This window comes from Megascapheus bottae, chromosome 4 (assembly GCF_031878675.1).
Source record: "Megascapheus bottae isolate mThoBot1 chromosome 4, mThoBot2.hap1, whole genome shotgun sequence".
In the NCBI taxonomy this organism is placed as follows: domain Eukaryota; kingdom Metazoa; phylum Chordata; class Mammalia; order Rodentia; family Geomyidae; genus Megascapheus; species Megascapheus bottae.
The window spans coordinates 66,590,119-66,616,384 of NC_143512.1; the positions used below are offsets into that span (position 1 = coordinate 66,590,119).

At 38.7% G+C, this 26,266-nt stretch overlaps 1 protein-coding gene across 1 annotated transcript; it reads right to left on the reverse strand.

Annotated features, from left to right (window-relative positions):
* Positions 1-422: 422 nt before the first annotated feature.
* Tars1 (threonyl-tRNA synthetase 1) lies at positions 423-22,898 on the reverse strand. The gene is made up of 19 exons (XM_090332080.1): positions 22,763-22,898; positions 20,490-20,570; positions 18,961-19,151; positions 17,304-17,427; positions 16,254-16,375; positions 15,323-15,440; positions 14,685-14,749; positions 14,521-14,599; positions 13,527-13,673; positions 12,693-12,791; positions 11,324-11,490; positions 10,232-10,394; positions 9,993-10,130; positions 9,479-9,556; positions 9,206-9,306; positions 9,013-9,117; positions 6,954-7,026; positions 5,498-5,612; positions 423-4,992 (listed from the first exon to the last, which is right to left on the reverse strand). Exons 1-19 carry the CDS (start codon positions 22,817-22,819, stop codon positions 4,844-4,846), a joined length of 2,172 nt encoding a protein of 723 aa, XP_090188206.1. The 5' UTR covers positions 22,820-22,898; the 3' UTR covers positions 423-4,843.
* Between the last annotated feature and the right edge of the window lie 3,368 nt (positions 22,899-26,266).

Sequence of the window (26,266 nt, forward strand, 5' to 3'; positions counted from 1 at the left end):
TTGGCTCTAGGATCACCATGGATACAAAACTCTGACAAACTCAAGTCCCTTATATGAGTGTTTGCATATAACCAAACATTTGATTAAATTTTCTAATATATTATAAATGCTACAGTTGTTTATTGTATTGTTATAACAGTAAGAAAGATCTGTATGTGTCCAGTACACTACGTGTGTGTGTGTGTGTGTATATATATATATATATATACATATACATATATATTTATTGGTGGTGGTGGGGACTGATCTTGCAGCCTTATGCATGCTATAGCAGGGCTGACTGACCTTGGTTCCATGCCCAGGAAAGGGAGGAGAAATTATTTACTGAGTCCTAAAGCCTTTATATCCTTATATAATTCCTTTCATAGATCCATCCTTATCACATAGTTCCCTGAGACAGAGAAATGAGAAACAAGAAACTATTAAACTTTCAGAGTGGCCCCCACAAAGGACCACACATAACTTTTATTAGCTCTTAAGCAAAACACATTAGGCCAGAAGTAGTTGCTTACTCTTCTACTTTCAGGTATTCAGAAGACAAGAGATTAGGACTTTTTTTTTTTTGTCAGTCTTGGGCTTTCTCAAGGCGAGAGCTCTACCACTTGAGCCTCAGCACCACTTGCAGCTTTTTTCTATGTATGTGGTATCAAGGAATCGAACCCAGGTCTTCGTTCATGCTAGGCAAGCACTCTACCACTAGGCCAAACTCCCAGCCCAAGACAGGAGCATAGAGGCATAGTAATTGAGGCCAAACTATCAGGACCTTCCACTCACCCAGCATGACAGCTCACATGTAGGCATAAGGAGGGTACAAAGAGAAAGACTGAAGTTGAGGCTTATAGAAGTGAAAATGTGAGACTCTTTCAAAAAATAATTAAACACTTTTTGCTCACTTGGGGGTTTTGCTCAAATAGCAGAGTGTCTGTCTACCAAGTGTGAGGGCCCGAGTTCAAACTCTAGTACCATAAAAAAAAAAAAGGCATAACAGGATCAGATACTGCTGTTACATTCCATTGCCTTTTTCTAGCAAGTAGATAACTCAGGAAGACATTTCTGTAAGAGTTTATTTAGCATCAGTGGGTATCTAATTCTGACCATTTTAGAAGCTAATTTTCTTAAATAATGGAAACAATTTTGGAGCAAACCATGCCCAAAACAGAAAACTTCTTTTGGAATTCAATCTAACACTGGAGTTATTTTAACTGATTTAGTTCAACCTTGTCTGGTGCATGTACCCACCTGGATTAGACAAGCCTGCCCTCTGCTGCCTAAAGGAAAAATAACCTTTAATTTTTCATTAAATTCCTGGTGGTAATAGCCAGAGGGCAGCTTCCTGGGACAGAAGGTTCAGTCACTAGAAATCCATAATGTACTCCGAGACACTGAAAATTCTCTTGAGAATTAATATATACCTTGACAGCCAGATCTACCCAAGTGTTTCTCAGACTGAAATCTCTGGGGGCCCGAAACTACATACATAGCTTCCAAAAGCAACATGCAATTGTCATTTCACACAGATATCATGTGATCTAATTTTCCATCTTCCCTTATTCATTCTCCTCTACTCCTCTTGGTCATGGTCAACTACCCTCAATTCCACATTACCCTGGCTGTTCCTTCCCATCAAATTCCCCCTACACATCCTAATTCCTCATCACTTCTTTTGCTACTTCATCCATTCTTTTTTCATTTTCCACAGGGATCTTGCAGATTCTGTGAGCTTCCACTGTGCCTCACACCCATGTCTGCATTGATGTCTCAGAACTCTAAGCATTCTCTTCTCTTGCTGGATGACCATAAAACTAATATGAATAAAGATCATGCCCACCTATTCATAATCAAGGTCATAAAAATGGCCAGAGGCTACACAGATAAACTTCTTGGTTTGATGGAAACTACAGTCAGAACTTCAAGGGACACAGAACCTGGTAGAATTGAAAATACGAGGTTTTAGGTTGAAAGGTCACAGAAGAAACAAGACCTAGAATAAATGAAAATAACACATCATTTTTCTTACATATGAAACTTGTTCATCTCATACTTCCATGAAAGAAGTATTAAGCATTTAAGCATGAGCAGCTTAGGTGCAAGTGTGATGGAAGATGTAATCCCAGCTACTCAGGAAGCAGAGGCAGGAGGATCATATCCAAAGCCAGCCTGGGAAAAGCATGGGAGCCTATTTGAAGAACAAAGTGATAGGGGTATGGCTCAAGTTAGCCATTGTGAGGCCTGAGTTCCATTCTCAGTTCTGTGGAAGGGAGGGGGAAGAGGAAGAAAAAGGGGAGAGGGTAGAGAATGGAAGGAGAGAAAAAAGAAAATGGAGAGGACAGGAAAGAGAGAGGAAAGGAAAAAGAGAGAAGAGAGGAGGGGATAGAAGGGAAGGGGAGGGGGAGAGGTAATAGGGAGAAGAAAGAAAAGAGGCTCAGGAAAATCAAATTAATTTACTTAAGGTTATTCATCTCTACGTTCCAGAATTAGGGTATCACTCCAACTTTCTGGATCCAAAGCTTATACTTTTGCCTTCATTTCATGATACAAATTCTAATAGAATGTTCATGTAAAAATAAAGACTTCACATTGGAGGGAATACGCTAAGCATTAATATACACCTCTAAACTGATGGAAGCAGGAGAGCTGGTAGATGACATGAGAAATTACTGCTCTAATTGTAGTCATGTGCTTTTGATAGGTGCTTGGAAAGCAGCAAAGCTTATTGAGGGATACAGGGCAGAGATGAAGGAACTCCACGTGTAGTGAAGGTGGGGAGGGCAAGGCAGGAAGGGAATGACAAACAGGTATAAAGGAAGAGGCTGCTTTCTATCCAGGGACATTTTGCAAATGTCTTACTCTACCACTGTCTTGGCGTAACTGTTCGGCTACATCTTGGTACAGTGGCCAACAAGTGCCCCAATGAGTTCTTAATCCTAAAGCTGAGACAGAGGATTCAAGGAAAACCTTACTAGGGAAACCACACCCCACTCTCTGGTTCTTGGAAATGGCCTTTTTCTTAGAAATCTTCACAATCCTCTACAAGTCCTCAGCATAATCACAAACCCTGTTCATAAAAGTGCCCGCAGCCCAAAGGCTGGAAGAACTTGATGACTTGGGTAAACTGTTGTCTTCAGTCTTCACTAGTGTGCACTGTGGCTTTTGATCTAATACATCTCACCTGTGCCTTTGCACTGGTTCAAATAAATCTTGCTCTGTTAATCTTCCTCTATGGTGAACCCTTGAATTCTTCAGGGAGGCCAACAACCTGTCAATCTCCTCTGCTGACAAGGATAAAGTCAGGGTGGTCCTGAGTTGAAGTGGCTCTCTAGCAGAGGCTGGGGAGGCAGCTCTGTGATAAAGTGCTTACTCACTTGTTGGAGGTTCACACAAACGCACACACGCACACACACAATAGATTCTACAGCATTCATTTTTAGTCATGAAAAACCCCAAGTATTGAACATTGGGGTATCACAGAATGCAAAGTCTGGTTTACAAAAATTAATTACAAACCTATTCAGGCTAAGGCACTAAGAAGGCTTATGAGGTTTCAAACAAATTCCAAACAAAACCCTTCTGATTAAAGATCTTATCTCCTTTATTAAAGTAAGGACTAAGCTATGCAAATTAGTTCTTTTTGAAGAGACCCTGGCAATTAAGTTATTCTGGGTTGTAGAACTGACCATGCTGACTTCTAAAATTGATTATAATAAAAAGGAGTGAATATATATTTTCATATATATTAGTGACATTCTTTCAACCACCAATTATTGGTAGAAAATGAAAATTATCCTTTATGAACATAAAACTTGTATAGCAAGACATTCCACGACTTAGCATAGTCTTGTCATATAGTTACTTTGTATGTGTATGTGTATACTAGAGCTTTGAACTCAGGCTTTAAGGCTCCTGGCTTTCTTGTTCCAACTCTTGAGCCACAATTCCAGCCCAGCATTTTTCTGGTTAATTAGCAATGTAGTTGGACTCTTCTTTCCAGTCTGGCTTCAAAGTGCAATTCACATGTCTCAGGCTAATGAGTAAAATTAGGCACAAGAGCCATTGGTGCCTGTCACACTGGTATTTCTTTGAAGACACATTCTTTGCCATAAAATTTTGTACAAATCAACTGTATGGGGCTGGGAGTTTGGCCTAGTGGCAGAGTGCTTGCCTAGCATGCATGAAGACCAGATTCGATTCCCTGGTACCACACACATAGAAAAAAGCTGGAAGTAGTGCTGAGGCTCAAATGGTAGAGCTCTAGCCTTGAAAAAGCCCAAGGACAGTACCCAGGCCCTGAGTTCAAGTCCCAGGACTGGCAAAAAAAAAAAATCAACTGTTGAGACTCAAGGCTGCTTTCGAAATGTTGCTCCTTCAATGAGTAAGCCACATGCCAGTCTGAAAGACTGGTGTGCTCCTTGAGCATCCTGCATTATTTTGTAAAACTTCGAAAACACTGAGTGACACAATTTGACTTTGGTGCATGTGTAATCATGTTAATAAAGGTTTTTATTTTATATTGTGATCCCGTTCTAGGTGTTCTTGTACCTTAATGAAATGCAAATTATCTTATTTTTGAACTGATTACTTTAAAACAAGTCTTCCTACACTGACAATCAATCATTTCCCTGTTTTATTTCTGTTGATCAGACACTTAATGAATACAAGTTTTAATGGGTCTCAATGCCATCACACGCCCATTGTCTAAACTCTGTCTAGGTGAAAAAAGATTGAGTTTCCAGTCATCTGTGCATTTTCTGCAGGACTGCTCACAGTCCTGGAGGCTGGTATTCTCCAGAGTAACAAGTGAATGTTCTGGAAGCACCACTCATCTTAATCCAGACAGAGTTTTCTGTTAAAATTCTTCCTCAGCCTGCTTGCTTCGGGACTGCTTCAGCTGCTGCAGCCGCTCGATGGTTTCAGACACAGTACGCTCCCCATGGACTTTATTGTCCCTTGTGCGGATGTTAACTGTGCCACTGCTTTTCTCTTTCTCACCAACAACTAAACAGAAGATAAATGGTTTTATCAAACTTAACCTAAAGTCATGGAAAAACTCACCTGTGAACATTTGTACAGAAATAACCCTAAAGCACCCATATCTTCCCAGTAGCTTCAGATACATAAAAATGTAGAGGTGTCTGCGTGCAGCAAGGCAAATGACTCACAAGTTAAATTCACTGAAGAAAATTAAATAACAAAATACAGTACATACAACTCCCGCACTGTTAATGTTAATGTTAGCAACTTAACAAATGCTTAAATATTAAAGCAACGGAGTATGAAGGGGAGAAATTTTTAGGTAATTCTTTAAATGCTCCTTTCCATACGCAAGATTTCCTTTATTATTATGGACTGACAAATGAGTCACTTAAGCATCAGAATTAGAAGGAACTTAGTATGAATGAGGCTGAGTTCAAAAAAGAAAAACCCCGAAGTAAATACATTCCTAACCACGTTTCACTTAAACCTAATTGTTAACTGTCAGCATATTTTCTTTCTTTCTTACCTAGGATGAAGTTATACTGTGCTAACTGTGCATTTCTGATCTTCTTATTCAATGTACAGCCAGGGTCCAGATCAATGTCTGCCATGAATTTATCATCATGGAATTGTTGCCTCACCTATTAAACAGACACAGAATACAGAATTATCAGTTACAACCATAATTACAGCATTATCTTTAGTGATAATATCTAACACAGGATAAGAATAATCATACAGCCAAGCACTGGAAGCTCATGCCTATAATAATAGCTACTCAGGGGGCTGAGATCTGAGGACTGCGGTTCAAAGCCAGCCCTGACAGGAAAGTCTGTGAGACACTTATCTCCAATTCACCACCAGAAAACCAGAAACGGTTCTGTGGCTGAAAGTGTTACAGCACTAGCCTTGAGCAAAGCTCAGGGACAGCACAGTTCCCAAGTACAAGCTCCAAGACTAAAAACAAAAAACCAAAAAACAAGAACATCTAAAAACTGAATGCTAGCAGGTGTACTGGAGCACATCAAATTTGAGTTGGATCAACATTTAAAAAGCCAAAAATGCAGACTTAGTTTGTGGCTCAAGGGGCAGCTTATCAGCCTGATAAAGACAAGGCAATAGAACTCAGTAGTAGATGACCAGAGTAAAACAGGAAACCTATTTTGCTTTTGAGCTGAATGCTACAGAAAAATCCTAAAAAGAACTAAGACAATAAATCACAAGAGAAAAAAACCCTTCAGAAATTATATCTCAAGTTTCCAACATGGCTGCTGGAAATAAATTGCTTATCAGCCCCTACATAAAACTACCACTTTCAGTAAGAGGAATAACAGAACTGAATGGCTTACTTACCAGCTACTTTAACATGTATTTATTTCTTCATAGTAGGCATAATCTAAGTACCATTTATTTTGGTTATATGGAATGGTGATGCTGTTGATGACATAGCCTTACTCACATATCAACTTTCAGTAAGTCTTTAGGTTATAAAGTAGGACTGGTTGTTTATATATTAGTAAGGTACTGTTTTTACAGTAGAAAGAGCAATAACTGAAAATTTTCATGAAAAGCAAAACAAAATTGTTGAGTCAACACAGCCTAAATTGCCTTTGTATATGAAATTACAAATAAATAAAATTTAGCTGTTCTTTTCAATATTAAATACATTAAAACATACATGTTTTATAAAATTCTGTGTATGTCTTCTGATTATGGAACCAGGAAGAAAAAAAGCATCGAAAAGGTCATTGAATCGATGCAGGGTCATTACAGGCAGAAACCAGAAATTGATGTCAATGCCACAAATAACCTGATTTAACAGGAATGTGCAGCCCAGGCTGGGTGCAATGTGCACACCTCCGGATACTTCGGAGGCTGAGGAAAACGCTAAGTCTACCTGAGCAACATGGTTAGACCCCAACCGCAAAAACAAAACAAACCCAAACCACATTACATTTTCTAAAGTAACAATTAAGAGCTACCTTTTGGGCATATTCATCGCATGTTGGGCCCACTGGAACTACCATTACCTGACGAGGAGACAGCCAAAAAGGCCTAGAGAAAGTAAAAAGAAGTAAAAGGAATGCAGCTTTGAGTACATTCAGTAAACAATGACTTATTTTTGCTTTAGAATCTCTGCCTACTACATGTAAAGGCTACTTTCAAAACTTTCAACTTAGAATTGGATGCAGATGGTGTAATCCTACCTTCTCAAGATGATGAGAACCAGAGGATTAAAGTTCAAGGCCAGACTGGACAGAAAAGTCCTGGACTTCATCATCAAAAAAACCAGCAAAAGGCAGAGATGAAGGCATAGCTCACGTAGTAAAACAACATGCATTACTATGAGTAGCAAACTAATTACTAAGTAATTGTACATAGAAACGTAAGAGTCTATTTTGGAGATATATGGTGGTTCACACCTGTAATCCTGGCTATTGAGGGTATGAAGAATGAAAAGACAGCCTGGGTAAAAAATTCCCTACATTCTATCTCAAGCAATATCTGAGTGTGCCTGTTACATCACCTAGGCAGAAAGTATACATAAGGAGGATTTGAGTCCAATTCAATCCCAGAAGAAAGTAAGATGTTACCTCAAAAATAACCAGAGCAAACAAAGATAAAAGGCACAACTCAGCAGTACAGGTTTGCTGAGCAATTACAAAGCCCTGAGTTCAAAAATGAAAGATCATTACTTATTCTTCATGAGGAACAACACAGATGGTGCCTCCAAATTCAAGATTCTTTCTGCAGTATTTAGAAAATTCTAACATAAAATACGTTGATTATGGCACTTGAAAAATGATGACTTTTCATCACTTACCTAAAAAAAAAAGCTTCTTTAATCCTCTTTTTGGAGCATTACCCTATGACTAGTATAAAACTTGACTCCACTTTCTCCCCTATTAGAGCAGGCACTAAATTCTACCCTAATTGTGGGCTACACCTAGTCTATCACAGGTCTGGCAGAATAATTAGATCAGAGTTCTCCCAATTCTCTAGATGCCCTGTACAGAAAGATTTACTTGTTTTGTGAAACTTAACTAAAAAGATTATCTCATTGACAAGTATGAAAAGCTTCCCTTAATAACTGGGCTACATAAATTCAAATAACATTGAAATAATAGCAATGCACAAGAGTCTATCAATGCATATATTAAAAATTTTCAAATGCACAGAATTAATATTCTCCAAATAGCTGTTTGATAACCCAGTACTGTATTGTAGGCCAAATGAATCTACTTAAAATATGTGATCAATTTTGACATGTTATTTTATTTTTCTACTAAACACAAAAGGTTGGTGTCTAAAAGATGTAAAAATATTAACTTATTTTCAACAGCAAAGATAAAAAAGTAAACCAAAAAGGACCTACTCATTTACTCAAGCAGAAATGATAAAAACCGTACAATCCAAACTAAGTTAACATGCTGAAAAGCAATCAAAAACAAATTATCTGCCTCTTTAGAATATATGAATAGTCAAACAAATCAAGTTTTAAAATGAAAATTACAGGGCAATAACAAGTATTCTCTCTCTATTTCTTTCTGAGGGGGTTTGTGGGGAGGGAAGGTGAAGTGGTTCCCACTTCTGTTTAAGCCCAGGGCCTCTTAGTGAACTACTGAATGAATGTACCTCCAGCCTCCAAAAATATTCTTTCTTTTTTTTTTTTTTTTTGGCCAGTCCTGGGCTTGGGCTCAGGGCCTGAGCACTGTCCTTTGACTTTCTCAAGGCTAGAGCTCTACCACCTGAGCCTCAGCACCACTTCTGGCTTTTTTCTATGTATGTGGTACCAAGGAATCAAACCCAGGTATTTGTGCATGCTAGGCAAGCACTGTACCACTAGGCCAAACTCCCGGCCCCCCAAAATATTCTTAATGCTAAAAGGTTTGGGTTTAGATTATAATGCTCTACTTCCTTGTCATTAAGTAGAAGTAATCAATGACAATCATTTTCCTGATTAATGGAAAGGAGATTTTCTTTCTTCTAGCCAGTATACCAAGCAATCAGACAAAAATATAGAAGCAAAATAAAAATTACCATTTTCCCCCATAGTTTTCAGTAAGGATAGCAATCATTCTTTCCACAGACCCCAAGATGGCTCGATGAACAATCACTGGTCTTTTCTTATCATCACCATCATGGCTACAAAGAAGAAGAAGAAGAATGTGTTTTACTTATCTTCCCTCACATATTCCTGAAAAACTATGTAGAGAAAATAGCAGACACTAACCTCACATAGGTAAGATTAAACCGAATGGGCAACTGAAAATCCAGCTGGATGGTGGCGCACTGGTGGTAGCGTCCGATGGCATCCTTTATCTGTATGTCAATCTACAAAGCAAAGATGCTGTTACCACATAAGGCTGCCGATGTGTCAATATCAACACGGAGATCAGTGGCTGGATCAGGGCTGATTTTCCTTCTTTCTTCAGTTTATCTTAGGGAATCTTTCTTTGCCCACAAAGAAAAATCAGAGCTTATTCTCATAAACTCTACCACTCACCTTTGGGCCATAGAAAGCACCATCACCAGGATTTAACTCCCATTTCTCACCAAATTCATTCAAACTGTTTTCGAGTTGCTAAGGATAAGACAAAATAATTATTACTTGTTCATCTGCAATTTTTCTCCTTATTTCAGATTAAAAGTCATAAGAGCCAGGGGCAGTGGCTCACACCTGTAATCCTAGCTACTCAGGAGGCTGAGATCTGAGGATCTCAGTTCAAAGCCAGCCCAGGAACTAACGACCTTATGACTATTATCTTCAATTAACCACTAGAAAATTGGAAGTGGGGCTGAGGCTCAAGGGGTAGGTCTGTAGCCTTGAGCTGAAGAGCTCAGGGGGAAAGAACAAACAAACATTAAAAATTCAGCCAACTTAAAATGTTTTAAAATCAGATTGAAAAAACTTAGCTAACTGCAACACAGAAGCTATTTCCAATTTTCCTTTGTTTTTACCTATCTTGAAGCTTAGGACAGTTAATTTCAGTCAAAGCACATTAAAATACACCACTTACTTTCTCAGCTTGATTCCATATTTCAATATCTCCAAGGAATTTTTCTGGGCGAGTGGAAAGGTTCAGTTTGAACGAAAATCCAAACACATTATATACTGCACGTAGAAAATCCAAGCAGCCTTTTATTTCATCCTCAATCTTGAAATTAAAAAAAAAGAAAAAAAAAATATATATAGACTATTTATCCTTGGTTTCCTTGACACCTCTTTCGAAATACTTTATTCCATAGGGCCTCATACCTGCTCCATAGCACAGAATATGTGTGCATCGTCCTGCTGGAATCTTCGTACCCGGGTGAGTCCTGTGAGTGTTCCTGACAGCTCATTCCTATGAAGGACCCCGAAGTCAGCTACCCGCAGAGGCAACTCACGCCAGGATCGTGGCCGGTGATCAAACATCAGGCTGGAGAAAAGAGAAAAAAAACCAACAAAATCAACTGACAAAGGATTTCACAAAAATATAAGGGGTACAGCCCAGAAAGCTGAGGCCTTGGGTTCAATGCCTAGCTCCTGCCCTTGCTCTCCTCCTCAAAACAAACAAAAAACACCCAAAAAACAAAACACACAAAAAAAAGCCCTGAGGTACTTGCATGAATAAAATAGCAAGTAATTTATAACAGAATTATAGCCTAAGATACAAAAATATATTCCTATAAACCTGGATTCGAAATCTTTGACATGAAAAATGCTTGTCGATAAGGCTTATAGTCATCATAATAAATTAGCTACCACAAAATCACTGTAATAACAATGAAACCAATGTTACATCTGTTTTCTTCTCAGACAGGAAAGATCTTGAGGTGCCCTGTTAAGTGGATGCTGCAGAAAGAAGATTCTGGGAAACCTACGTATGAACTGGGCTAGCTTTCTAGCATCTGAAGCTCAGTTTCTTCAAGGAGTAGGTACCTCTCCTAGTTCTCTGCCCCATGACCCCTGCCTACCAGTGGCCGTGGACACCAAGCTACCAAATCCACAGCTCCCCCACACCTTCCCAAAGATTGCTCTTCATCTGCCAGAGATAGTAAGGGCTCAAAGCAAGGAAGATTGTTCAAGGGTATTAATTCATTGGCAGTCGGCTTTGATAAAGTACCTTCTTTTAATGGAAAATAAAGAAGGAAAATCTTGCTCACTACATACTCATTCTCCTTTTTTTAATATCCTGCCTTGTTCATTGATTACAAGCTCAGTTTTGCTCTTATCTATGGGATCGCAGATCTAACAGTTATAATGGCATGGCAATAATTTTGCATTTATCAATGATTTTGATGACAGAATCCAGTAAAGTATTTTATGACTAATGGCAACACAGGAAAATCTGCAAAGGTGAATTACCAGTGTCCTGGGCAGTTCATGGGCTTAAGAGCAAACTGCTCCTTCTCCACCTCAAAAGAGAACATGTTCTCGCTGTAGTGCTGCCAGTGACCCGAGGTCATCCACAGGCGGCTGTTGTAGATGTTTGGAGTGACCACTTCCTGGAAGCCTCTCTTCCGGTATTCACTCTGTGAGAATACACAGAATATCAATAGGCAAATTAATGCTCACATTTCTAGCGAAATAAACATCCAAAGGGAAATTGTATATTATAAAGTTCAAGACACATATATACCATGACCCAGAAAGTCCACAGATGTATATCAAAGAGGAAACTCTTACACAGGTCACATAGAGAAGATAATGAAAACCATGCTATGGCAATGAGCTAGAAAAATGGGAAAATTATCATTTGTATCAGTGCATAGCATTGAAATGTAAGGACATTGTGCAGGTATATAACAGAATAGTATGTAACTAGTGAAAATAATCTAGATTCTTATGTATCTAAAAAGAAAACAATAAGTAATTGAGATTAATACACATATGTTCATTTGAAACAAACACATAATTTGAAGGTATATATGTATAATATATAAAAACCTAAACAACATGGGCAGGGCGCCAGTTACTCACTTATAATCCTAGCCACTCAGGAGGCTGAGATCTGAGGATCATGGTTCAAAGCCAGCCCATCAGAAGACCAGAAGTGGCACTGTGGCTCAAGTGGTACAGTGCTAGCCTTGAGCTGAAGAGCTCAGGGACACTGCCGAGCCCCAAGGTTCAAGCCCCCCAATCAACCGAAATAAAAATAAAAATAAACAACATGCACAAAAGGATCTATGTCAACTTCTGAACAAAAGAATCCATGTCAACTTATAAAACTTTTAGGATGTGGAAAATTGCATCAAAAAGGAAGTCTTGCAAGGTATTTTTTTTTAAGCTAGGTTTATTTTTTCTTAAACAAACATAGCAGGACAAAATATATGCTTAATTTGGGTGGCAAGTACACCATCTGCTTTTATTGTTCTCCATAAATTTATGCTTGAAATATTTCATAATTAAAAAGATAAAAAGCAATGCATACTCTTTTTTAAAAAAGTACAAATGAATGGTTAGAAGCACAAAGCTCTTAAGTAAAAGGCTACTGATCCAATTTCAAGCTCATAGTTTTTCCTACTGTACATTCCCATGTAGAGACAAAGTCAATACTAGAAACAAAGAATCTTTAAGCACTTTATGAGACCCCCAAACTTCCACTTTTGAGTAAAATCATTTTCCATATTTCTTCTCAAATACAGATAATCCTTTCTTTTAGCAGACCCTGTTTTAAAATCATCTTCTTAGTCCTAAATCTTCAGAAGATAGTAACAAACATGGTTTACTTTACCCTGATAAATTCCACAAGGGTATTATAAATGTAGGCTCCCTTTGGCAGGAAAAAGCAACTTCCAGGGCTGAGTTCATGGAAGAAATATAGTTCTTGGTCCTGGATAAAAAAGCAAAAGATTGTTGATATATGTATATATTAAACTACTGCTATGATGTTTGGTATTTAAATTAGGGTCACTTTTAAGTAAAACAAACCATGTCTGTGTTATACATAAACCAACGGAACAAAATTGCAACCTATCTACTACTTAGCACAAATCTGACTTTACTTTGTCAAAGCCCTCAGTCTAGTCAAACTTCCCAGCAGTGACATGGAACAAGGTTCTCAGGTGTTTTTTTTTTTACAGGACTGCAAATTAAGCTTGGGACTTCCTGCTTGCTAGTTCTTTTACAGTTTTCATCATTTTTTCCTTCCCCTTTCCTTTCACAATAAGATAAGGAAACAAGAGATAGTGGAAGATGACGTATACTAAAGTTATGGTGAAAAGAAAAAGTACTTTTTATCTTAGTTTCCCCATCTTTATGAGTCTAGAGATCAGATGCTTTCCCAAGTCTCCCACCTGTGTGAAATGCAACTATCTAACTGTAGGTTACCAGCACTGTTCTCAATAAAAGCAGTAATTAAACCATTCTAATTAACTTTAGTTAACATTACCAATCAACGTTTATGCACACTCTAGAAGATAATATGGACAATCAGTAAATAATTGCATTTATAAAGAACATGGTATTGGACACTTAAAATCTAAGCATCTCTTCAAAATAAAATTCCTAGTATTCAGCTCAATGTGAACTGAAGAACTCAACTGGGACATACTTCTTTTTCACATACCCTCCCAATTTTCCTGTGATCTCGGTTTTTAGCTTCCTCTTGGAACTTCTCCCACTCTTTCAACATTTTAGGATCAGGAAATGAAATGCCGTAAATTCTTTGGAGACTCTCCATATCAGCTTTGCCTTCCCAGTATGTAGAAGAATTCTGAAAACAGGGATCAAAACTGACCAAAGAGTCACATTTGTAAACATTTCCCTTATTGTAAGAGTTGGTTGTTATTTCTCATAATCATCTAATAAATCCATTTTTTTTTTTACTAATTCTTTTGATTGAAAAATAAATGAGAGAGATCCCTAGTAAATGTCTCCCATGGCTTTGAGATTCACCTTTTAGTAGCTGGCTGTTTGATAATCACTCAAACCACAATTCTACCAGCACTTCTCAAATCATGCTACATTACTAAGTAGCATCTGCAAGACAAGTTGTATTGAGAAGAACTAAAATTTTAAATTCAATACACAAAGGACAGGAACATATTCCTACACCCAGTCTCAAAGCTTCTAGAAGCCAGGCGCTGGTGGCTCATGCCTTTAATCCTAGCTACTCAGGAGGCTGAGATATGAAGGTCACAGGTCAAAGCCAGCCTGCACATGAAAATCCCTGAGACTGTTATTTCCAGTTAACCACCAGAAAACCAGAAGTGGTGCTCAAAGCTCTTCAGCTGAAGAGCTCAGGGACAGGGCTCTGGTTCAGAGTTCAAGCCCCATGATCACCAACACCAACAACAACAAAAAAGCTTTTAGAGCCACAGTGGCCCATACCTACACAATTCTGTGAGTCTCCAAAACCTCTACCCAGCGTGCTGGCCCTGGTACTTCTATGACTGATGAAGATGCATGTGGCCCCAGTTGGTAGTGATTAAACAAATAATCATTCTTATATAAACAAGAAGAAAATGGCCAAAAGGAGAACATGAATGTTCATGCATGTGCATGCTTAAAACATCTAGGCTAGATTAAAATCTACTTAAGTCTTCAAAGTCTTACATTACCTTGTGTATTTTTAAAGACTTAATTTTGCCAGTGTGTCTAACATGAGGACCTCGACAGAGATCTATCAAAGGGCCACACCTAGAGACAAAAATTAAAGGATTTCAACAAAGGCAAAATGGCATATATACAGTTGCATTAAATAGCATGTGGGTGATATTCTCACCTATAAACTGTTGTGGTTGGAGTATCTACTTTCTCATTCAATATGCGGCATTTGAACTTGTTGTACTAAAAACAAGAGAATGAAAGATATCAAAATCCCTCCTTTACATCTAACTCATAAGTAGTTAAACTATAAATCAAAGTACATCCTATAGAAGTACTCTATGAATATACATGCTTATATTTTATAGTTAAAAACATGTTTTCTAACAAGATGAGGGATGGGGGTAGGGGGGAGGGAAATGGGGACCAAGACATGTGAAAGACATTCCCATCAATGTATGGGAATTAATGTACCATCTATCTGGCAAATATCATGTAACCCTTCTATTAATTACAATAAAAAATATATGAAAAAAAAACATGTTTTCTAAAGAAAACAACACTTAATCCCAGTGTAATTAGGACTGAAATAAAGTGAAGTTGAGGTTAAAGTTCAATGAAGATGAAGAACTGCTAAGAATACAGCCAAGAATGTAATAAAATTGAGTAAATTGAGGGAGGGGTGCACTTGGGAGGGATGGCTAGGAATGTTGAGGGGTGACACTAGTATGCATTGTATTCATAAACTAATTTATTAAGTGACAATTGCTTTGTATAACTAAAGATAATAATAGGAAACAACTTTTTAAAGATTACCTTAAACATTTCCAGCAAAGTTTCTTTCTTAACTTCCAATCTTTCAAAGGCTTGCTTTTCTTTTATTATTTTCTTACACAAAGTTTCCAAAGAAGAGAAATCATTGCTGGACACACCCCTGCAGTACAGAATATAACCTTCTACATGACTCTTGAATCACACCTTGGCTTAAGACATAAGACATTTCCGTGAAGCACTACAGGAGTTTTAATCTTAAATCATAAACCAGACCCACTGTAATAGATTAGAATTTTATACTAAACATTTCAACAACTTGTTTTTGGCAATTCTGAGGTCTGAACTCAGAGTCTTGTGCTTACGGGGCAGGTGCTCTATCACATGAGTCATACCTCAAGGCCTTTGTTTTCTTTTGCTATTTTTCAAATAGGGTCTCACTTTTTTCATTGGCTGGCTTAGATCCCAAACCTCCTATGTATTCTTCTCACACGGCTTAAATAACAAGTCTGTGCCATAATACCCATATCTTTATTGGTTAAGATGAGGGTCTTACAAATTTTTTGCTCAAGCTGGCTTCCAATGTTAGTGTCACAATAGCTAGGATTATAAGCATGAGCCACCACACCTAACTTCATAAATTGTTTTTATATTTTCAGTGGTTTCTATCTTGGTCACCATGGTAACTTTTCCACCAGTAATGCATCCTCCAACTCCCCCATCATGTCTGAAGATGGGATAAGCAGTTTCATATTACTTGCCAATATTTGTAGACCTCTATCTCCATGAATCAAGAAGAGAGCTCTCACAAAAGCTTTATTACTATAAGTATATTATAGTACGTCAATGGCAATTCTTGGTATTTGGGAATCAATAGGATATATATCTTTCTTTGCTGAGAACGCCTCACAAATACTCCTTACAAGTAGAAACCCATAATCACTCAGATTTTTCTTTAGCCCATTTCAGAACTTACCCTTCCTCAAGGTACATGTCATAATAGAATCCATTTTCTATTGGTGGGCCATAACATAAACATCCACCATAAACTCTTTCCATTGCTTCACCCATTATGTGAGCACTCGAGTGCCAATAAACCTGAAAATTAATAAATCAATCAATCAAGGAATGGCTTCTGTCTTCCTAGACCATTTGTGAGGTAATGTCCTTGTATGAAGGACAAATTGCATTACAAATAAACCCAAGATATAAATATATAAATTACAAATCTATCAACTAAACCATGATTCTGCCTATAGCCAAAACTAAAAAAAAGAAAAGAAAAAAAAGCTTTGAATTATAAAACCAACATAATAGGAACCTGGATGGATGTTGTCCCCTGAATGTAGCTGTCTTTTGATTCACTTGTGCCTACAGCTGCATCATGACTTATCTATGATCTGGCTTGTAGATGGCTTTGGAACAGCACTTAAGAATTACAACTCTTTTGCTAGATTCTTGTAGCTTAGCTTGTGATCCTAGCTACACAACAGGCTAAGTTCTGTGGATCACAACTACACAACTAGATGCCAACCCAGGCAGAAAAGTCTGTGAATTCTAATCTCCAACTGACTAGAAAATAAAGCCAGTAGAGATGTGGCTCAAAATATACGAGAGGACGAGGCTGTGAGTTCATGCTCCAGTACTAGTATAGGGAAGAAAAGAAAAAAGAAAACAAAAGAATTACACGGCGTTTTTATATTGTTGGCCTAAAACAACTTGACTCCACAATACAATGATAAAACACAATGACAAATGTATAGACTATGAAGTACTTGGCTTTCAGGTGGTCATTTAGATGAATTAAAGAGAATATACTTAAAAGTAACGTTTCCGTATTTAACATCAAGATACCAAAGTGACTTTCAGTCATTTCTATAAGTAACTTATAGATTCCAGGATATACTTTAAAACCAGCAATCCACATAACTAAGTCACTGAAACAACATAGTGTTTATCTCCTTCTATATCATATGGTTTGGTTTTCACTCTAAATCCAATGAACACCAACTGAATAGAAACTTACCGCTTGAGCTTCCTCATCCTCAAATTTGAGAAGCTCTAAAGTACAGTCTTCCTCCAGAGGGCGGTCTAGGTCCCAAACAACTTTGTTCACTTTAGCAATAACTGTGTTGTCCGCCAGACCTTGACTTAAAAATATACAGACAGATACAAATAAAACACGAGACATAAACTTTTTAATATATTTTATATAAAATAAACTGCATCCCACACAACATAAATTGTGGATAGAAAAATAAATGTTATATTCTATGTTTGTACATAATACATTTTTCATATAGATACTTCTATATCCTGCTAGCAGAAAAAAAAAACAGAATCATCAAACTGGAAGAAAATATACCAAAGAATACAACTATAAGATCCTGAAAATTTGGAACACTATTATGATATTTATTGTTTTTTAGACATGGCAACTTTGATAAATAAACAGTAACAAAATCAAGTGGTTTGACAAATCTTTTAATATTTGAAATAAGTTTTTTTTTACAAAGCCAAGCTATAGCAGAAAACACAAATAGGATCATGGTTCAGACCAACTTATTTTATTTTTGCAATAAAGCAAGAATTGCATAAATAACCAGAACAAAAAGCCAAGCAGTACACCACCTACCTAGCCAGGTCAAACTCCTATACTATCATACAGGATACCTTCTCAAATGTGTTAAGGCAATGAAAGAACTCTCAAAGCACATACCACACTATCCCCAAAATCCTTGATCCTAGAAATAGAAAACTGGCAAATGTGTCTATTTTTACACATTTTAAGTTTTACACATTCTAAGTGTAAGACAGATTGAAATAATTCTCTGTAAAGATTATTCTGTTACAAATTATTTATACTTTTTTTTCCCCATCCACCTAAAAACGTGATGGGACATTCTTAGATTTCACATTATACAAAAACAAGTGACAAGTGACTTAAGATACATAACAATAATAAACAGATTAACTGCTGATCCCAATCATATTAAATTAAGAAAACTTCTGCTATATTACATAGTATTAATCAATTCTCAGCTAACAGAATTAATTTCTACTCTAGTAAGACTTAATGTTTGGTACAGTTCTTCTTTGGATTTTTTTTTTTTTTTTTGGCCAGTCCTGGGCTTGAGCTCAGGGCCTGAGCACTGTCCTCGGACTTTCTCAAGGCTAGAGCTCTATCCCTTGAGCCTCTGCAACACTTCTGGCTTTTTTCTATGTATGTGGTACCAAGGAATTGAGCCCAGGTCTTCATGCATGGTAGGCAAGCACTCTACCAATAGGCCAAACTCCTGGTCCTTTTTTTTTATATGCCATATATCAGTTTCTGAACTTACCATGTGAGAAAGACCTACTTTCAGCTTGAACTTCAAAAGTGACACTGTCACTGTTTATGTAAAGACTGGTGAAACATTTATTGGGCTCTGTGACATTTATGATCATAGAAGAAGAAGAATATAAATTCCTTCTTTAGATATTAGCTATCTTCAGAAAGTAACTTTGAGTCCTGGCTATAAAGTACAACATCATTTTAATTTTTTAAAATCTCAAATAAGGTAAATTTAACACATTAGTTAAATAATAACAACATAAAAATGTTCTGTAGCAAAATCTAGCATGGTAATTTTTTAAAAGTTTAGTCTTGTTATGTTACAAACTATAGAAGGTTGAGATCATACCTAATTCCACAAGCAACTTGATATGGTGTAGTTTTCCAGGATTCTGCATCAACCTGCTTACCATCGGGCAGAGTGACCTTGATAGGCTTGCTATCTTTTTCTGCCTTTTCTGCAAGAATGGAATCATGCTCTGCTTTCAGTTTATTATACATCTCAAGGCGTGTGTTAATATATTCAGGCCAAGGATTCAACTGTAAGAAAACAAAGAATTATCAGTGAATACTTGCTTTCCTTTTAGAAAAGGAGAAAAAATAATAGTAGTAGTAATAATAATAATGTCAATTCAAAAATCCACAATTAAACCAAGAGTTGGATACTCATGCCTATAATCTTAGCTACTTAAAAGGCTGAGATCTGAGGACTAAGTTTCAAAACCAGCCCAGGCAGACAAGTTTAATAGACTCTTTATCTTCAATAAAACCTGCAAGAAGCTGCCAACTAGAAGAGTGGTTCAACTGGTAGAGCACCAGCTATGAGCAGAAAAAAAAAAATCAAAGGAGAGCTCCACCCTTAGAGTTCAAGTCCAAGGAAGGAAGGAAGGGCAGGGAGGGAGGGAAAGACAAAGAGAAGGAGGGGGGAAGGAGAAGGAGAAGGGAAGGTAGTTAGAAGCAGGCAAACATTTCACTGCTTACTTGCAAATCTTAAAAGTCACAGTTAACTATTTCTCCCACAGTAACAGTGGAGCATTACATTGAACTTAAATAGGCAGAGCTCTAAACCAGACCATGCTTGCCACTTACATTAAGTAAATGGAAACACTATAAAGTTAGTAGCTGCAGAATTTATATGAAGTTCTTTAAAGTCAGTTTTATTTTGTTACTTCTTAAAAGGGTTTATTGCTTTGTGCTTCTATACCCTGACAGTTTTGGAAAGAGTATTGCAGTAAAATAGATGAACTAACTTAAAAAAAAAAAGTAAACAACAGTTCACAGGGGTTCAAGTTTGAAAATAAAGTAGGATGACAAATCTAACTGCCTCCTAAAGTAAAGCATATAGGAACCAGGAAGATTCTGTACTGGGTTTAGAAGGGCGACTTTCTTTGAGGGAGGGCTCTGATAACTGAAAACATTTTTGTTTAAATCTGAGAGGTCTCAAAAGAGTTTCCTGATCTTTAAGCCAGACCCCAGGAGCTGGTCCAAATGCAGAGTGAGGAGGTCAAGGAACTGGCTTCCTTTTGTTTTCTGGCATACACAGCATAAACTCAAACTCTGTGCCTATTCTCTATGGTCTAATTTAAAACAATGATCAGAAAACCAACTAATTGGCAACTAAATACCTTAGCCTTACTTTTCTGATTTCTATTATCGAATGCTATAGTCAGAACTTCTTACACACATCCCGTCTTCTATTTGCAATAACAGATTAGTACATGTCGTTCTCTCTTCTGAGACTATCTTTTCCTAATTCTTCTCCCTGAGTTTTCCATTTCATGCCTCCTTATACTCCAACCCCCTGAAACCTATTGGATCCTTACATACAGGGGAAGTAAACCTCTGAACATGAAAAGCTTTTCTGATAGCAATGTTTACCTCTGCTCGGCCTCCATCTCCACATCCTTCTTTGTTCTTTTTCTTGCTTCCTTCCTTTCGCTTCTCCTCACTGGCATCTAACTAAAAAAAAAAAAGTTTTCGTATTTTAGTCTAATTTGACACCCTCTTACCATGAAGACCCCAAGCATGTTTTAAGTATATTATTTTAGCATTAAAAAAAAAGGACAAAGGATTTTGATGGATGAAAAATTTCACCACTGACAAAGGGTAAATTAACCATTCATAGTAATGACAAGTCCTGAAAAAGCACACAGGGATGGTTAATTGACAATGTTGGGTCCATTTATATCAATCTAACTATTCATTTATTTCATTGTAACTATTTCCCTGATTTTCACTGAGTTCAAACCCTAAAACCACTTAAATAACTAAATAAACAAGTAAAAATAATTTATTAAACTAGGCACGGTGGCTCATGTCCATAATCCCAGCCATTCAAGAGGCAGTAATTAGAAAGATCACAGTTCCAAGCTAGCCTAGGCAAAAGTTAGTGAAAGCCCATCTTAACCAAACAAGCCAGGTATAGAGCACCTGTCTGAGGTCCTAGCTATTAGACTAGCAATGTCTAAGTAGAAACATTGTGTTAGAAACTGGCCCCAGGCAAAAAGTGAAACATTGTCTGAAAAAAAACCTACAAAAAAAAAGGCTGAGAGTATTGTTCAAGTGATAGAGAACTTAATTAGCCAGAACAAATTGTAAGTGAAGAACTGGAATGTAAAGAGAATCTACAAAATTACCTTCCGTAGGACAGTAAAATATTGAAAGAGAAGTACCAGCAGAGAGCGGTTTATGTAAATTTAATCTCAGCAACAGATCATGGAGAACAGTTTGTGAAATTTCTCTTAGTGAAATGTCTGTACTTGGCTCATTCCTAGACCCACATGGGAAGGAACTTTTGGACCATGAGCTTGAAGATTATTCTTTTTTTTTTGGGGGGGGGGAAGGAGAGGAAAGGGGGTCATGGGGCTTGAACTGGGCCTGGGTATTGTCCCTGAGCTCTTCAGCTCAAGGCTACAGCCCTATCCTTGAGCCAACAGTTCCCATTTTCTAGAGGTTAACTGAAGACAAGTGTCTCAGATCCTTTTGTGCCTGGGCTGGCTTTGAACCTTGATTCTCAGATCTCAGCCTCATGAATAGCTTGGATTACAGGCGTGAGCCACCGCCCAGCTGAAGACTATTCTTGAGCAAAATATTTACCATTCTTCTGCTATTTCCCACACAATGTGAATAATAACAGAAAGCAGTTCATAAGTGCTGTTATGAGGAGGCAATGAGCTAGCAGGTTATGAAGTCACAGCGAGTTAACACATGAACTATAAAATGTACCGGATACATATACTCTACATGGTACTAGAGTTCCTGGTCTGTAGTTATCAAATCAAACATTAGCTATTGTATCATTATTTAGGAGGAGAATGGAGTGCAGTTCAGTGGTAAAAAAAAAAAAAGAGCGAGAGAAAAATCATTTGTTTGCCATACAACACTTCCAATTAATAATGGCATAGAGGAGTCTGGGGACATAGCTCGGCTTGCTTAGCAAACTCCAGGCCATAGGTTCATTCCAAGCATGGGGAGGAAAAGGAGAAAGAAAAAACGGGAGAAAAAGAAAGAGAAAAGAACAACTCAGAAGTGTTAGGGTGGAATCTCAGTTAGGGTGGAATCTCTTTTCTCTTAGGCTCCTGTCACTTGTCGCCTGCACTATTCCAACAGCAGTCTCCTTGGTGTGGCCTCAACTCCTTCACTCTGAACCTTCTACCACAATGCCAGAGTGGGTTTTGCAAATACAATATACCCATATACCACTGTCTGGGTTAAAACCCCTCCTGTGCCAAATGCAAATAATCCTTCTGACTATGCAGTATCTCCCCCCTGTACAGTCCCATTTCTTCTCATCTAGTCCCAGACACAAGTCATTCTCTCTTTTCTCCTCCTTTCTACCTAGCAGTCTTCCTCTGCCAAGTCAAGAGCCCTCAGCCAGTGACTCCTGAACCCAGGGCTGCTGTCCTGTCTTCATGCTTGGCTGTTCGAGGCCCTCGAAGCCAGGCAATCCAACCCGCCACCTGAATCACTGCGTGCCAGGAGGAATATTTATAGACGACAACCTCGGAGGCAAAGTTGAAGCGATCCTTCCCAAGTCATAGCCCAGAAACCCTAAATCTACACCCTCCACCCCGGCCGCTCAACCGGGTCGGGTCGTTCTGGCACCCAGAAGAGCCCAGCCCCAAGTCCCGTGCCCCACCAGGCCTGCTCACCGGCTTCTCCTCGCCTCCCATCGTCCCCGACGAGTTGCGGGCCTTCTCCACAGACATTAAAGAATCCCCCAAAGAGGAAACGAGACAAGGAGACACTGCGCTTGCGCCACGTGGCCCTGAACCCACCAGCTGATGCAACGTCGGGGCGTCCAAGCCCCGCCCCTCGCCTGCGGGCAGAACGGGCATCCAATTAACAACGGCAGAAGGCGGGTCCTCTCGGTTCTAAACCAATGGAAAAGCTCTCTGACTGACACAGCCTCTTTAGGGCATCAAACCGCGACGGTAGGGAAAGGGACCTTGGACGCAGAACGCGGCTTCTGCCCCGCCCCGCGGTGGGCGTTCCCCAGCCGTGAAGTGAGCCGTGCGCACGCGCGGTCTAGAGAGCCTCGGTGGCCTTGGCGGCCGCCGCGAGTCTGTGTGGATTTCTGGGACGCCTTGTGCGGCCTGGACACCGTCGCTGACACCGGGCTTGCAGTCCTTGAGTTCCTGCGGCTTCAGCGCCGCCAGGCCTGCGTGGCAGTCGGCCTGCGAGGCCGACGCGGCTGGTGGAGTCTTCTTCCGGCGCGTCCGGGCCTCCCCAGGCCGGGGCCCCGCTGGCGGGCCGAGGGCGCCGCCTCCGCGCCCGGGGCGTCTGCCCATTCACTCGGCGACCAGCCGCTCGCGTCCCTGCCCGGTCAGGGGTGGCCGCTTTCTGGCGATACTTTTTAATAAACGATTTTCTTAGCAAGCTACATTTAACTCTTAAGCTACGTAAGTGACGGGAGCTTGCCCCAAGTAGTAATGGAACACTTGCTCAACAAGTACCAGGCCGCCGGTTCAAGGCTCCAGGGCAGGGGGAGGGGGGAGGAGGAGGAGGAGGAGAGAAAAGAGGGTACTGAAAAAGCGAGTACTGAACGTGGTTAGTGAAAATAAACTCACAAACTTGGATCCTTCCAGACTCCTCAGTTACAAAGCAGATGCCCTAAGGAAAAACCGTAGTGGAGCCCAGACTGGAATCCCAGCTCCTTGGGGGAGAACTTAAGACCAAAAAAGAAAAATAAATAGTGATACTCCATCAAAAAAAGAAAGAAAACTCTGGAGATAAAAAATTTACAAAACTTTAAATACATTACTTAACAATTATGCTATCGCTGCTGTTGTTGACTTCTTTGACAGATTATCGAACCTTATCCCAGGTAAGAGTGTGTGGAAATAGAGGTAATTCATAGCGTACTATCTTTCAGGTTAGGCATCCATTGAAGGTGTTTTCCTAAAGGGCTCTGTCACTCAACATTCTCTCAAATATAGGAGAACCACGGGACAGAGTACCTGGGATGAATTTTTTTTTTCCTTTGCTATATCTCATTTCTGAAGTTAGTTGTCTGTAAAGTGATGTGTCTATGAAAGATCACGTAAATGTTTTTAAACTTTTCCCAGGATTGAAGAGCTGTAAAACAGAATATGGTCTGTTAACTTCATTTTAGAACGGTTACTTTGTGCCATATAAAATGAATTGTAGCTGGAGATGTGGAGGCACAGTTTTCTACCTCTTTATATCTTCCCTACCTCATAATTTTTACTAGCCATGATGCTTAAAATGTCTCACCACTAGGAAATTGAGTTACTATTCTACAATGGATCAAGGAACATTATGGTTAGAACTCAAAGGATTATTAGACTGATTGTTAGACTACGTAAGGACGCTGTCATATCTGCTAGGCTTGTTTAAGGTAAAACTGTCACAATCCAATAAAGGTAGGACTAGCAAAAGTCATATCCTATAGGAAAATGTACTGAGATCTTTCCATAAATAATGTATCTGAGATCTTATTAGAAGGCAATGAAATCCTGAAGTAGCTGTGAAAAGACACTCATGACTCAATTTTAAACTAGTAAGTATGTAAGTAAGTAGCACTAAAGTAGTAGCACTACTTTACTGTTCCCACCCCTGTTTTCCAGTCTTCCCCACTTTCAGAAGAATTATAATCTCAGCTAGCATGAATACACATTCATCAGCATAAAGTTGTTGATATGTGTTGAATGTCACAGAAGTTTTCACTTAAGGACAATACATGCTATGAGTCACATGGATGGGTCATATTGGGAGATTGAGCATTTTTTTACTCCTTATCCACTTTCCATTGGTCCCTAGACCTGACTCAGAGACTCAACTGCAACAGGTGATCTTTAACTTAGTGCTCATTGGATTCAGTCCATGAGATGCACCAGAAGGAGTGAAGAGAACAAAATGGTGATACTTCCCTCTTCCTAACAGGATCATTGTGAGCTGACTGTATCCCTTGAGTAAAAGTCCCACTCTGTCAGGTTATCCTCCCTAAACAGCACTCTGAATACAGTGGTTACAGAAATGCCCCACCTCATTGTCCCCATGAGATACAGGATGGGTAATGGCACCCCACTGTTACTAGTTCTGGCTATGGATAGATTCCATCATCCCAACTAAACCTTTTGAAATGGTGCTTTTGTCGAAGTTTCTTAAAATTTCCCATTTTATAGCCAGCTATTCATGCTAGGATCCTAATATCCATGAGGCTTGTAATTAATCACATCAGATTTTAAAGAATGGCTCTAGTGCTAGGTATGGCAGCATCTGTCTATAATCCCAGCATTTAAGAGCCCGAAGCATCTGTATCTTGAATTCAAAGCTACCCTGGGATACACAGTCAAATCATAACCAAAAACAATTCCAAAATGAATGATGAACAAAAAAATGATTCTACTGTGCTCTTGAATTGAGAGGTTCAAGGTCTGATGTATGGCTGCTCAGTGTTTAGCTAAGTGTTCTAAAAATACAGATTGGGCAGTGACTTTCTCTTCCTTTAACTTTTTTAGTTTTCTTTTTAATTTTGCTAGAGCAGAACCAATGAGGGAGGGAAAGATGAGGAGGGGAGGGGAGGGAAGAGAAAGAAGAGAGACTGGAGGGAAGGAGTAGACAGGGAAGAGAGAGACAAGCCCAAGTTTGTCTCAGTCCAGCCTTAACTACACAGCAGTTAGGGAAGCTTGGAAATCCAGTATGTAGCTCAGGGGTCATATACCTAGCTTAATTTCTGTTATTGTTGGGAATAATAATTTGTTAGGAATTAGTAGTCATTTCTATATGGGACCAACCACTTTGGTAATTCTTCAAATTAGATGATTCTCTTACTGCCATTTTATTTCACTAGGATACTATTTTAATTTAAAATAATTTTAAAAATATTTTCCAGAAATAGAATATTCAATTCTAGCTAGTTATATAATTTGGGACTTTATAGTCGTTGATAAATACTAGTTCTGGACTCTAGTTCCCTTTCCAAATGAAGAAACAACAAGAGAACTAACTGAGCTGCAAAGACTTACTCTTTGCCAAAAATAGAAGATGAAAATAGGAAACAAACTTTTAAATCCAGTGCCTGGCTCTTGGAGCTCAAGGTATTGCAGAGTAAAAAAAATGAGGAGAAAGAATAGGCTAGCAAAGAGACAGAATATTAATATCTTATGTGAGTATAGGTAGAAATTTTTCTA